Here is a 14,375-nt window from a genome sequence, read left to right on the forward strand (position 1 = left end):
CCCTTGTAAGATGCTAATAAAGGTTAGGCAGCCAGTTCAGAGAATGTAAAGTAAAGAGCCTGTCACTCACTGTCAATGGAAACTGTCTGTCTGTAATTCCCTCAGTTACAGCTTTATATCACATCATATGCTAATTAGTCTTCCTTCCTAAGCCTACAGACTTGCTGAGCTCAGAATTTGTTTGCTTTATTTTGTTTCTAGGTTTTTTTTTTTTTAATTCAAGTGAATGGAGGTGGCCTTTCAGTGTATTATATTCACTTTCCTTACATAATAAACAATTATGTTAGCTTGAAAGTTTTTAACAGTTCAGTTTGGTATGTTCTTTAAATTACTTAATTTTAAAATATCTATATTTTATTAGCATGTGGGTAGGAGGTCTGAACAAAAGACCTAGTAAGGGTGAACATAATAATATTCATGAGATCTAAGTAAATCAGGGTAGACATTTTTAACAGGAGACATTCAATGAAATTTAAATAGAACTGAACCCATGGCTTCATCAAATTCAAAAGATATTCTAAAGGATTCTGACTGCGAATTAAAAAATAAATTTATAAATGATATACTTAGAGATATGAACAGACAAGAAATATTTTTAAAGCAGCATTTATGAGAAACAACAGACATGCTCATAGGACAATAACTTTTGAAAGGAAAAGAAAGATTGGACGAGAATTCTAGTCTTTGTAGAGCATCGCTGCACCCTGAGCACTGTTCCATCATTCCTGTAAACACCTAAGGAAACCAGAGGCATGGAACAGGATTTGATTTTTTTCCCCACATGTAGTAGTGAGACACTCAGTGGTGTAATAACTTAATTTATTTTTACAGTTGAAGAAAAACTCAATTATCTATAAAAAATTAATGCTATTAACATCCAAAATTGTTATTTATTTAAAACACGCATGTACCTATCCACCCATCTTACTAACCACTTTAACACTTGGGATCAGTGCCCTCATTCTTAAACTGCAATTAAAATTCAAAGCATTATTCAATATCAGTAATTCACTTATGAAACAAAAATTTCTACTCATATGTCACCTACAAGTCAGTTTTTAATGATTTTCACTGAGAAAATTCTGTGTAAACCCAAATACCATTTTTAGCTGTAACAAACACAGTGAGGTGGCTGTGACATGGGGTAACACATGAAAACATTATCTATAGAAAGAAAATTTGCTTTTAAAATTTTTGATCTTCTTTGTCGAAAACAGGCTTTAAAACTTAGTATGTGGCTTCAACAATATTATATGACAATAAGATTTAATCAGAAAACATTTGTTTAATAAGTCATTCCTAAATAATTCATTCAATTTGCTCACATTCATCACATGTCCCAACTGAGAAACTGTCATGACACAATGGAAGGCAAGAAGAAATGAGAGCCTAGGCATCACTCTTGGTCTCTAGTTCTATTTCTGCAGCTGCCTGGTGGCCTATAACCTTGACAGAGAGTAGAAAACAGGTGGTCCATGGCACAGCCTTTCTGCTGCCCTCATTCAGCTTTACACTGCAGTTGGAACAGTTCCTCAGTCAGATCTTTGCCTTTATAATTATAGTACTACACAGTCCTTAGATAGCATGATAAAATTTTGGATGTTCTTTTCTGAACAAAATTAGAAACCAGATTTCGAGTCCCATGTTTGACTAATAACTAGTGTTGTTTCTATTCTATCTAGAGGATTTCCTTTGTGGTTCAGAATTTTCCCGAAGTCTACTCTATACAGTATAAAAGTACAAATATTTGGTAACCAGTGTCCTTGCTATCTTTCTGTTACTACTCACCCCAATTCAATGATTTATACTAGCTCCACTCTATTTTGGTAACTGAGCAATTTATCAGATGCTTAGGTGTTAGTCACTTTGACCTTGGCCCAGTCTTTGCACCTTGTCCCCTGCTGTCCCTGAACTGAGGCACTGAGGAAGGGCACATGATGAAATTGTGAAGGTGAAATCACACACCAGACTCATCACACTGCTGTCGATGCTGTGAGAAATCCATTCCCAGAGATTCTATGTAGTGTTTGCAAGCAGCAGTCAAGGAGGTGTTGTTGAGAAACAGTGGCAGCAGTTCACTCAAAGGTTCAAAAAAATTCTTTCACAGAAAGCATGAGAATTAATTAACCTTCAAGCTGTCACACACAGGGAGCCACTTTACTGAGGCCATTGAACTCTATGGGATTACATTTGCAAAGCCATTTTACCTCTGATCCTACTTACCACTATTTACATAGTTATTTATTTATATAAAATGCTGTTGATCTACAACATCTTCAGACATTAGCTGAAAGATACAACTAGCTCTTCAGTCACTTCAGGATAAAGTAAGCACAGTTTGAATCCCTTCTGCTGTAACTAATAAAGAACTACAGACTATTCCCAAAGTTCTCTGAAAACTAAAATGCATGTACTCATGATAGAAGGAAAATTACAAAGGCTGAAACTGATGACTTTTGCCGAGTCAAAGAAGCTCTGAATTGCCTAGGAAGTAAAAATCCAAACAAACAAACAAACAAACAAAAAAACAGAACAAAGACAAACCCTTTAAAAAACACACACAAACAACATTAACACTCTTGGGAGGCATCTCTCATTCAATTAAAAACAGTGACCCAAGCTGGGAACTAAGGCAAACAGATTTTATAGTTGGGTGAAATACAGAGTAAGCACCGGCTTGTATACTCTTTGCAAAGTGCAACCACACATGGGTCAGTGCTAACTCTATGATTACTCCATGATTGCAACAATATGTTAGCACTGTAAATTTCATTTCTTTCCTAGAGCCCAAGTCTTAGATCACTGAGAGCTCAGAGCAGCCTAGGGGACAGATGGATGTAAAAGTGAAGATAATGCCCTTTCATGTAAAACAGAGGCTTAAGGACTGCTGAAGTTGGAGATAATGGCTTATAGAAATTGTGTGTAATGTTGCATTAACTTGTAATTATCATCATTATTAAACTCACAGCCAAACACTCAGGGTGCACTCTGTGGGGCACGGTAACTGCATGAAGGGCATCACCTGTCTCTTCTAGGCGCATGTTAGTTCAAAAGAAGAGACTTTAACACTCAGGACACAGAGAAAAACTGCATTAGACTATGTAGCCTAGAACTGAGAAATGAAAAGAAATTGCTAGATATAACTTTCAAAACTAAATGTTAAAAGGATATAAATTGTGGCAGGCAGATCTCTGTGAGTTCGAGCAAGACTGATCTACAGAGTGAGTTCCAGGTCAGCCAGGGCTACACAGAGAAACCATGTCTTGAAAAACCAATATGACTTTTCAAGTTCAAAAGCAGGCAAAGTAAGAAATACAAGAAAAATCCATCACAAGTATTAACTGAAAAATCCCCTTTATTGCTGAACCTGAATTTAAAGCATGCAGAAGTTTCTTCGAAGCTTATTTCCTTCATTTCTTTATCGTAGACAGTAATGGTCAGACTGACATTTCTGATTCTGGCAAGCCATCAGCATAAAGAGACAGAGAGGTAAGTCAGTTTTGACCACGTATTTACTCAGCTGGTTTTGAGTATGCTGCTCCCTGCTTCTCCCTCTATTGGCTCTGTTGCTGAAAATATGATTAATACCTGTGCATTAGCACAGCTCTGCATTGTAAGCAAGGCTATAGCTCCTTCCCAGTGAGGGTGAGGTATGGAGTTAATGAGAAGTGAGGCTGTGGGGGAATGAATAGCAACATGCCAATGCTGAAGTAATTGAGCATGAATATCAAACACTGACTTGGGACTGGTCTTCATTTGCTGAAAGAAGGTCTGATCAGCTGGTGGGCAGATGGGACTTGCACAAATCTGCATTCCAGCCAACCCCAGAATTTGCATTCACAACAGCCTTGGCTCACTTATGCCAGTTCTGACTTCCTTTTCCCTTCTTTCCCTTCCCTATCTTCCTTCTTGCCTTTCTTTCCTAAAATGTTGTTGTTTGAGAATTTTACATGTGTTTTTTGCATAATTTGCATTCCACACTAGCACCACTTGTAGCTGTGTCTTACCCTATTCAATTCCTCTTTTTCTTTAAATATGCACACACACACACACACACACACACACACACACACACACACAGATGAGGGACAGGCAGAGATGATACGATCAGTGGCCTTTTCCCAGAAGACTGATTTCTTTCTTGAGTTTTTTGGGGGGAATATTTATTTTTATTTTATGGGTGTGACTGTCTAAATGCATGCTTGTACAAGGGCTGGACTGGAGATATAGATGACTGTGAGCTGCCATGTACGAGGCAGTAAACTGGCTTCTCTGGAAGAGCAGACTGTGTTCTTAACTATTGACCCATCTATTCAGCCCCCTCTCCCTATTTTCGTAACCATTACTTGCCTGAAGCTATTCATTCAATCTTTCCTGTGCATTTAAAAAGTATCTCACCTCTCCCACAGCCTTATAAGAAATTTATTTTATGATCACAATCATTGCAGTTTCTTTTAAAAAAAAAAAAGTGTGATTTGACCATATCAGTTTACAGTGATACACATAATGAAGTTGTACTAAAATTACTAATACTATAACTTCTCTTTTTAAATCTCTGCATTGTCTTCTAAGACTTGTAAATCCTTTAATCAGTAATTCCTGTCATTCACTAATATGCACCTCCAGTTAGATCTTGTATATAGTTTTTAAGTGTCAAGATCTGAGAAAGATTTGCACCCTAGTGAAAAAGTTTGGCTATTATTCATCTCAAGGTCTAATTACTAGCTTCATTTAAAAAAAACCAAAACTTAGATATTACAGAAAACTTCTGAAATTCAAAGAGTATACCATTATATATATTTATGAGCACTCATTCATAAAGACATTTTAGTAGAGTTTACAATGTGACAAAATAGATAAAGTTTAAGTACATTAACTGGGAGTTGGTTGAGTAAATATTCATATAATCCATTCATTAAATAATAATAAAATATTAATGAAAATGTGTAATGACTAATGAGGGTATAAATAGCAAGTTATTAGATATGACTTTGTAAACTATAATCATATTGAATACATATGTAACATGTATGTTTAGAGTACAGATTAATGCATATCTGGTGATACAATTTATCAATACTATGCTTCCATTCATCATTTTAAAAGGTTTATATATTTTCTATTATGATCAATTGTATTATTTATATCATAAGAATTATAAAAATATAAAATAAATTTATATAAATATCCATTGTAGATATATATTAAATATGTATCATATATTAAATTTCTATAACAAAAACTATAAAAATAAGCAAGCGGGTTTGGCAGCCCATCCCCCACCACCCATGACATTCGGCCAGAGCAAAGGCATGAGCCAGAGCTCAAGAGCGAAAGTGGGTGTGCTTTACCTTCTTGGTGTAGTACTCTTTGACTTCAGGCCTAATAGAATCAAAGTCCCCATTGATGAATTCAGGCAAAAAGCTGAAAGAAACAGTTCCATGTGAGTCAACTAGTCTGATCCATTCAATTATGAACTTTAACACTAAAGCTGTGAGGGCCAGAGAGAAAATTAAGATATTCAAAACACAAGGAAACCTAGACTGCTTTCAGAGTAAACGGGGTGTCCTGTCATACACTCCTGATTTCACTAGAATGCACTGAGGCCAACAATCAGTAGGAACAAGGTCAACTCAAACCATCAAGACTTATTGCTTCAAACAAACAGATACTGATGAAGATAACTAGTTAAAACACACACACAAAAAAATCTTACACAAACACCTTTCCCTCTTCCCTATTAACTCTCATACAAGCTTGAACTTTCAAATATTTGAAGAGAAGAATCACAGGCCAAAACAATTTAAACAAATTTTCCAAACATTTCATGACACATTCCTAGAAATATGAGTCTTCTAGAGAGGATTAAGATAATCATATGAAGTCTAAGGTTTTTGGTTAGCAGATAAATGTGCCTGAGGATCTGATTTCCATCTCCATGACTTACACAGGAGAACTGCCATGGTATGTTTGCCATTTCTCAAAATCAATCAATCAATCAATCAATCAAACAAACAAACAAACAAAACAAACAATGGACTTTATAAAAGAACTCCAGGTCTTATATCGGAAGATGTGGAATTTCTTTCTTTCTTTTTTTTTTTTTTTTAATTTTCCGAGACAGGGTTTCTCTGTATAGCCTTGGCTGTCCTGGAACTCACTCTGTAGACCAGACTGGCCTTGAACTGAGAAATCCACTTGCCTCTGCCTCCAAGTGCTGAGACTAAACGCGTGTGCCACCACTGCCAGGCATGTGGAATTTCTTGATACTGAATATTACTTTAGTTCACTTTGCTATTATTTTTCAACTCATTTTTTAAAATCCCATTTATCTCTCGGTCTTCATAAGTCATCATTTATTTTGCATAAAGCACCTATTTGTTTGGGTAGAATTTTTCTGCCCCACTTAATTCCCAGAATTGTGGAGGGATAAATGGCCCTGAATTTTTTTCAGTGCTTTAGCAGAGAATAAACAATAGAGTCTCCCGCAGCTAAGGAATGCATACTAAAGGAAATGCATATTTTTAGTTCCTACAAAAATATTCTACTATTCACATAACAGAAGAATTTTATCAGTACACACTTGTTTAGTTAGTTATCTGACTCAAAGAAATACTAACAGTTTTGCATCACTGGCTTATCCTCTTCTTAGTGCATGTGGCATGAGAGGGAGCCCCAGAATCGGGAGAGCAGTCCAGGCCACAATAGCAAAGACCTCACTAGTAATCTAGCTCTGAAGAGATTTTATTCACAAATCAAAGGGTTAAGGGCAGGTCCATAGACTTTCCAAGGAGACCTTTTCCAGCAATGGACACAGCTATAATTCTTCACTCAATAGGCAGAGAAAACAAAAATGTATTTTCTTTTCTTTACTCGTGGGCATGCAACGACCAGCAGTAGGCAAAAGACCTGTCTCTCAGCAGATGGGCAAAGGTTTAAAGCAGGAGCAGTTATATAGTAAGAATTATGACTCAGAATGCCTCATATGCACATTCAAGATAAAATTAGTTACTAAAAGAAGACAATCTTGTCTCTTACACTATTTTGAATCTCCTAACTCAACTAGAAACATTAGGTCAAGCCTAATCTGACTGAGATGGTTTTGGCCAATTTACCCTTAAGTCATACAACTTCCTCTGACTACAAAGTAAGAAGATTGTACAATAAGGATGTGGTGCACAGAGTGCCCTGGGAGTATACCAGGGGCACTCCAACTTATAGAAGGAGGTGCTGTCACACAGCCAACAGCTGTGGGTACAGCTCAATGGGAGGCCCTGGGTTCAATTCTCAGAATCAGTAAACAAATAAAAAACAATAACCTGCACCCCATGCATAAATGTGTGCACAGGGATCAATAATTTCTATGTATTATTCATTCATAAACTAGTCACTGCAGGACTGGGCACAACATATTATGTTGATTCAAGATGAGGTAGAATTAGGAGACAGGCGTGGTGGCCTTGCCTTGTTCCAAATGGCTTCCTATAACGTTCCTTTCCCAAAATGTCCTCAATGCATTGCATCTCTCATGCCATTTCTTTTGTTTAACTATTTACTAGTTAAGTAAATTCATACACTCTCAGACTTTGAAACCTTCCACTGGACACTATTGTGCCATATGTAAATTAATGTTTTTGGACCACAGAGTATTAGCTCTGGAAGGGACATAAGGAATTATTCCTTTAATTTCTCTATTATCTGCAGAACTGAGATCACACCAAGAGAATGTCCAACTTACTTCACTGTAGATAAAAGGCACTTGAGCTAAAGGATCTCATTCTTTCCATCTGGCTCAAGCAAACTTCCTAATGAGACTCACTTTGTATTACTCTCCAAATTGTAGTCCCTTAGATATCTAGAAATCAATTGGCAGTTTCCAAATAGCATATTGATTTTGATAATAAATAAAAATGAAAAATAAAAGCTGATACACCGAAGCAGCTGAGCATCTGTCCCATAGGATAGATCATCTTCAAAAGAGAATTAGATTTCCTTTTATATTTCACAAAGAATAATGTAAGAAAGCAACACCCTAAATTCAATTAGATTTTATATAAAATATTAAGAGGAAAACAAAATTACATACATAAATTATAACCAACTTTAGTTACCTTTTAATATAATTCCCTTCATGTAACATATACAATACATTTCTATTAAATCAATAAGATTATTTCTAAGAAGACTCATGTCAAAAGTAACCTGGCATTCAGGCTACAATGACTAAGATTATGTAAGATTATTATTTCCAACATAAAATACAATCTATGAAACTTTCTGAGTTATTTTTTTATTCTGCAATTAAAAGCCCATTACACATATTCTTCAGTGCCTTGGCCATGGGACCTGGGCATTCTGAAGGCATTTCTAGGGATGACACTTCACAGATATAGAGAAATTATGTTATGATATAATGACAGTTTACATAAGAAGAATATTTTTAGACTGACAGAAGGGCAGAGATTTGTGTAGCCCCTGACCCCATCTGCCTACTTTAGACACAGATCTAAAAAACATACTTGTTATTTTCAGTTTATAGCAGATGACTTATTAGTATTAAAAGATGGCCAAAATTTCCCACAAGTGGCCCAGTGTAACTATCAAATACCTTTGATATTTACATCTTAACTTATCACACATCACTTATCAGTGACAAAGAAGAGTCCAAAAGGGGCTGAAAATATCAATGGGCTGATGGCCCAGCACATGCAGTCACCAAGGAGCCTGATATATTTAGAAAATATAACATGATATGAAGAAATATAATCATGCAAAATTCCTTTCCTGGTAACTATGGAGCTTTCCCTCCACAAAGTCTTCCCTTTGTTCTGCATCCAAGGAAAATGCTACTACTGTTTTAACACTCCAATAGCATGAAATCTCTCACTTTGCATTTTCATAGACAACAGTTCTGTATGGAACTTTCAGCTTCTTTGGAGGGTAAGTCATTGATTGGTGCAGGAGTGCCTGACCAACCTTGGTATTCAGCAAAGCAGCATGCACACAGATGCCTACAATGACACAGTAAGATGATGATGGGACACCAGCTGAGATGAGGCCCCCAGCACATATACAGCAGAGGCGTGCCAGGTCTGGGTTCAGTCAGAGAAGATGCACCTAACCTCAAGAAACTGGAAGCCCCAGGAAGTTTAGAGGTCTGGTGGGGGGATGGGGGTATGGGATATGGAACAGCTGAAAGGGGGGACAAGGAGGGGAATAAAATCTGGAATGTAAAAAAACAGAAATAAATAAATAATAAAAGATGATGGTGGGAAGAGGAAACATAAGGAAAGAAAGGGTGAAAGAAAGAGTGAGCAGGAGAAGCTGGTCAGGATGGTGCACACCTTTAATCCCAGCACTCGGGAGACAGAAGCAGGTGGATCTCTGTGAACTCGAGGCCAAATTGATTTACAAAGAGAGTTCTAGGAAGCTAGAACTGTTACACAGAGAAAGCATGCCTCAAAAAACAAAACAAACAAACAAAACCTCAAAAAAAAAGTGAAGAAAGTAAGAAAAATAAGCTAGACTCCTTTCTAGAGTCTCTGAGATAGGTGTTTGCTCACTCTATCTTGTATCTCTATGTATGTGACCACCTTGCTTAAGAGCAGTGTTGCTTAACCCGGCTTTTCAGTGTGGGCTGTTCCACTGGGAACAGGCCACTTGGGTAATGTGCCTCTGGGCTGTAGGCACTTGGGTTCAGGGGGTCTATGGTAAATATCTCAAGTTGGGCTCATGGTCTAAAGGTCAAAAAGGGGTGGGATTCCCATTTAGTTTTGGACTTTAGTATCCACTTTTCCCTCCTAACAGATCAGGACAGTCAATTTGTTACAAGGGAAATGGTCCACCTTCTGCAGCTGATTCCTGGCAAAGAAGGGGACATGAGAAAGCCTTAGGTTTTGCTGGCTGCTATAGGTCAAAGAGACATAAACAGAGGAAGCAGGGAACTTAGCAGAGAGCAAGAAGTGACTCCTCACAGAGGTTGAAGGCTAGACTGACTCTTGGAGACAGAGAGATCTTCAGTGTTGGAGGTAGGTGTGGATGGCAACAGTAGTGTCCATATCCTGAGATGGTACCTTGGGGGCTTAAGGGTCCATGATCTGTGCTCTCATGCTCTTCAGTGGTTTCCTCTTGAGCAGATGGGCTTCTCTCCCTCAGACAGGGTATTGGACGAGGTAGCACTGGGTTTCCGCTGCAGATGGGGAGTTCCACTGTCCTAACCTGGGGAGAACACCCTATCTCTGCCCACCTTCAGCCAACACAACGTTCAGGAAGCTGGGTTCTCAGCTGCTTGCCCTCTACCGGGGCAAGGTGCCTCCCACCTTGTTAGGAATCTCTGCTCTCAGAGGTAGGGGCACACATTCCTTTTTAATTGCATAGAAAAATCTTACATCTACACCACATGCTATGCTATGGACCAGCAATTATTTTTCTTAGAGTGAGCGGGTCGATATTTTAGGTTCTCATGCCATGTGGTTTCTGTCACAACTACCTAAAGTCTCCCAAAGTAGCATGAATGTGGTTAGAAAACAGGAAAACTGCTCATGGCAGTGTTCCTGAGAAACTATTAGAGACGGCTGGCCTGTCAGCTAGTTTGCCAACCCCTGTTTGAGTCAGTAAAACAAGACTGAATAGGCTGGATAGGATTGAAATCATAATGCAACACATATGTTTTCTAGTACATAATTTTCTTCCCTTCTCAAAGTAATCACCTGCAATCAGTACTTGCCAGGATGGTCTATGACTACCAAGAGAACACATTAGTTGAGATGTTAGAGCATCCATTTATATACCTCATAAAATACATGATGATTAATGTCAGTTACTTCAATAAGGCAAGTCAGGAATTTAAATTTCCTATGTTTAGCTATATATATGAGATGTTTATGCGCATGTCTATGTGTATGCACCTATATGAGAGTCAGTGTGTGTATGTATGTGTGTGCCCTGTACAAGTTATGAACATATGGAGACCAGAGGCAAAGGTCAGTTGTCTTTCTCTATTACTGACATATAACTTTTAAAGACAGTATCTCAATGATCTTGCAGCTCATAATTAGCACAATAAACTGAGGCTGCAGTGATCTGTCTGTCTCCATTAACGCAGAGCAAACAAGGGTTATAGGCACATACTGACAGGTCTGGCATTGTACATGGGTCCTGGAGAGAAAATATATATCCTCATGCTTGCCAATAGAGACATATTTTTCCCCTATAGGTTATATATTATTCATAAAGTATATTTAATAGTAAACGTATAAGTAACTTTTAAATATTTTATACTGTAGGCACAATATGAACTTTGAAAAGAAGATGCTTCCCTCCAGACATGGTTTTTGAAGCAAGGTGACTATCCATAGCCTGAGCTGAACTTAAACTTAGTTTCTTACCTCAGACTCCTCCTCACTGATAGAAATATATCTGACACTCAAGTTTATAAATTGCATTTTAGGAAAGGTTCAGGATGGGCTTACATTGTAATTCAAAACATGAGTCAGCAGGCAAAATGCTACAAAAAAGATCAACTATTCTTTGAAATGATATTTAATACTGACTTTAAAATCACATATTAAATCAAATATTTTAACACTCAGCATGATGCCTGGTAAGACAGGCGCACTCCATCAGAAGTGGTTTTCTGCTTGTCCAGGGCTGGCAGGTGATTATTAAATGGATCATGTGAGGTGCTGCTGCTGACCTTCATGTCACATGAAAATGGATTTTCCAGGCATGAAGGAAAAGGCAGTGCTGCTAACAGCTTTGCTAGGCTGTCAGTGGTAGGTAGTATCTGGGGATAAGATCACATTTACTCTAGATAATCAGCCTTTCTACTGCTGATTCTCCTGACTGGAGCAAAGACTGATGGTGCAGAAGAAAGAAAAGATAATGCAACAGGAAATCTCAGGCAAAGAGTTCTGGAAGAAAAGCAGTTGTTAAATTACTATCAACACTGCTTATATGTATCCTCATCTTTGCTGCAGGAAGAAGAGAAAACGTGAGCCTTCACAGGAGTGAAATGAAATGTGTACTGGATGTTTTGTCCCATGGAAGGAGTTATAGTGACAAAGTTTGGAGCTGTGACAAAAGGATGGATCATCTAGAGACTGCCATATCCGGGGATCCATCCCATAATCAGCTTCCAAACGCTGACACCATTGCATACACTAGCAAGATTTTGCTGAAAGGACCCAGATATAGCTGTCTCTTGTGAGACTATGCCGGGGCCTGGCAAACACAGAAGTGGATGCTCACAGTCAGCTATTGGATAGATCTCTAGAGGAGCTAGAGAAAGTACTCAAGGAGCTAAAGGGATCTGCAACCCTATAGGTGGAACAACATTATGAACTAACCAGTACCCTGGAGCTCTTGACTCTAGCTGCATATGTATCAAAAAATGGCCTAGTTGGCCATCACTGGAAAGAGAGGCCCATTGGACTTGCAAACTTTATATGCCCCAGTACAGGGGAATGCCAGGGCCAAAAAGTGGGAGTGGGTGGGTAGGGGAGTGGGGGGGGAGGGTATGGGGGACTTTGGGGATAGCATTGGAAATGTAAATGAGGAAAATACCTAATTAAAAAAAAAGAAATGTGTAGTGGACACTACAGACCTGGACCCCAGAGATAAGCTGGACACTGAATTATATGCTATGCATAAAATAATAAGCAATATGGTTAGGTGAATTCTTGCATGTTACACACAATCTAGAAAGTTTTCTTTGAAGTATATACTGTGTTCCCAGCATTCAATGTGTTATTAAAACAAAGCTTATAGGATGTACTACTTAAGCACACAGACTTCAGTAATTTTATCCTCTCAACATTCCTAGTACAGAGTGCATGTACAGACTCATTATCATCTGCTCAGATGTGAATTTTGTTAAAAAATCAGGGTAAGAGCTAAAGAGAGTGGAGTGCTAGTTATTTAAGATGTACAATTACTTATCTATTCACAAAATAAAATGATATAATGAAAAACATGGTAATAAGGCAATACCAGCTATTTATATTAGATAAATTATATATAAAGCATCAGACTGGCTGTTAAACTGCCTTTTAAATAGTATTTCTCTACATTTTTTCACAAAAGGAATACACAATTTCAACTTTAAACAACTAAAATAATACAATACCAAGTCTTACAGTTTAGACTATACCTTGTTATCATTGGACTAAGGAGCCTTAGCCAGTTGGAGTCTACTGTTATAGAACATGTCAGTGTTCACATTCAGCTCAAAAATTTAAATTCAGATTTAAAAGTAAGGAGAGATCAGATGTAAAATACTTTTTGAACAGGGGGCACTTAATTCAACTTATTTTATATATATATATATATATATATATATATATATACATATATACACACACATATATATGAAGTATATATTATATGTGACAGAACATGAATAAAATAGTTACTACCATCACAAAAGGAGACAAGTTTAATAGTGAATACATCTGATATAGGCCAGGCTTGGGAGAACTACAGAAAAGAAACTATGAGGGCTTTGTGGGAACTAACCCTGCAGACACCATCACATAAGTGCAGTTCTGACAAAATAGCCTGAAATGTAAAAATACCCACCTATGACCTATCTGCTGGCAGTGAAGACTACAGAAGTAGGAAGAGAAAAGAGGGAATTAAAAAAGGAAATAGGGCTACCCACCCCTCTCAAAGTTTTGTAACTCAGAAATGTTCCTGTCCAAAGGAAGAACAGGGACAAAAAATGGAACAGAGACTGAAGGAAGGACCATCTGGGGACTGCCCCACCTGGGGATCCATCCTGTCTGCAGACACCAAATTCAATACTGTTGCCATCCATGGTCAAGAGGTGCTTGCTGACAGGAACCTAGTGTGACAGTTCCTTGGGAGGTCCGGCCAACAACTGGAGCCAACCATCAGAGTGAGTTCAGGGAACCTGGTGGGGGAGCTGGTGGAAGGACAGGAGGAGTAGCAGGGGATTGCAACTCCACTGGTCAAAAAACCTAGGATGGACAGACCACCCAGTTCTCCCAGAGACTAGACCACCAACCAATGAGTGCTCCTGGAGGGATCCATGGCTCCAGATATATATGTAGCAGAGGATGGCCTTGCCTGACAGCAATGGGAGGAAAGGTCCCTTGGTCCTGGAGAGCTTTGCTGCCCCAGAGTAGGGGAATGCTGGAGTGGTGGGGATGGAGAGGGTGGGTAGGTGGGGAAGCACCCTTACACAGGCAAAGGGGAGGGAGGATTTGGGATGAAGGGGTTCGTAGAGGTGTAACCAGGAATTGGGATATCATTTAAGATGTAAACAAATGGAATGATTAATAAAAAAATAAAAAAGAAAAGAAAAGAAAAGAAAAGAAAAGAAAAGAAAAGAAAAGAAAGGGAGGGAGGGAGGG

At 38.2% G+C, this 14,375-nt stretch overlaps 1 protein-coding gene across 3 annotated transcripts in view; it reads right to left on the reverse strand.

Annotated features, from left to right (window-relative positions):
- Tpk1 (thiamin pyrophosphokinase 1) overlaps nucleotides 1-14,375 on the reverse strand; it is a 320,069-nt gene that overhangs the window by 179,435 nt on the left and 126,259 nt on the right. For all 3 annotated transcript variants that reach the window (XM_029478480.1, XM_021164682.2, XM_021164683.1), the window contains one exon: nucleotides 5,352-5,424. In XM_029478480.1, coding sequence (XP_029334340.1) covers nucleotides 5,352-5,424 — 73 coding nt within the window. The remainder of the gene's footprint in view (nucleotides 1-5,351; nucleotides 5,425-14,375) is intronic.

This window comes from Mus caroli, chromosome 6, assembly GCF_900094665.2.
Source record: "Mus caroli chromosome 6, CAROLI_EIJ_v1.1, whole genome shotgun sequence".
NCBI lineage: Eukaryota > Metazoa > Chordata > Mammalia > Rodentia > Muridae > Mus > Mus caroli.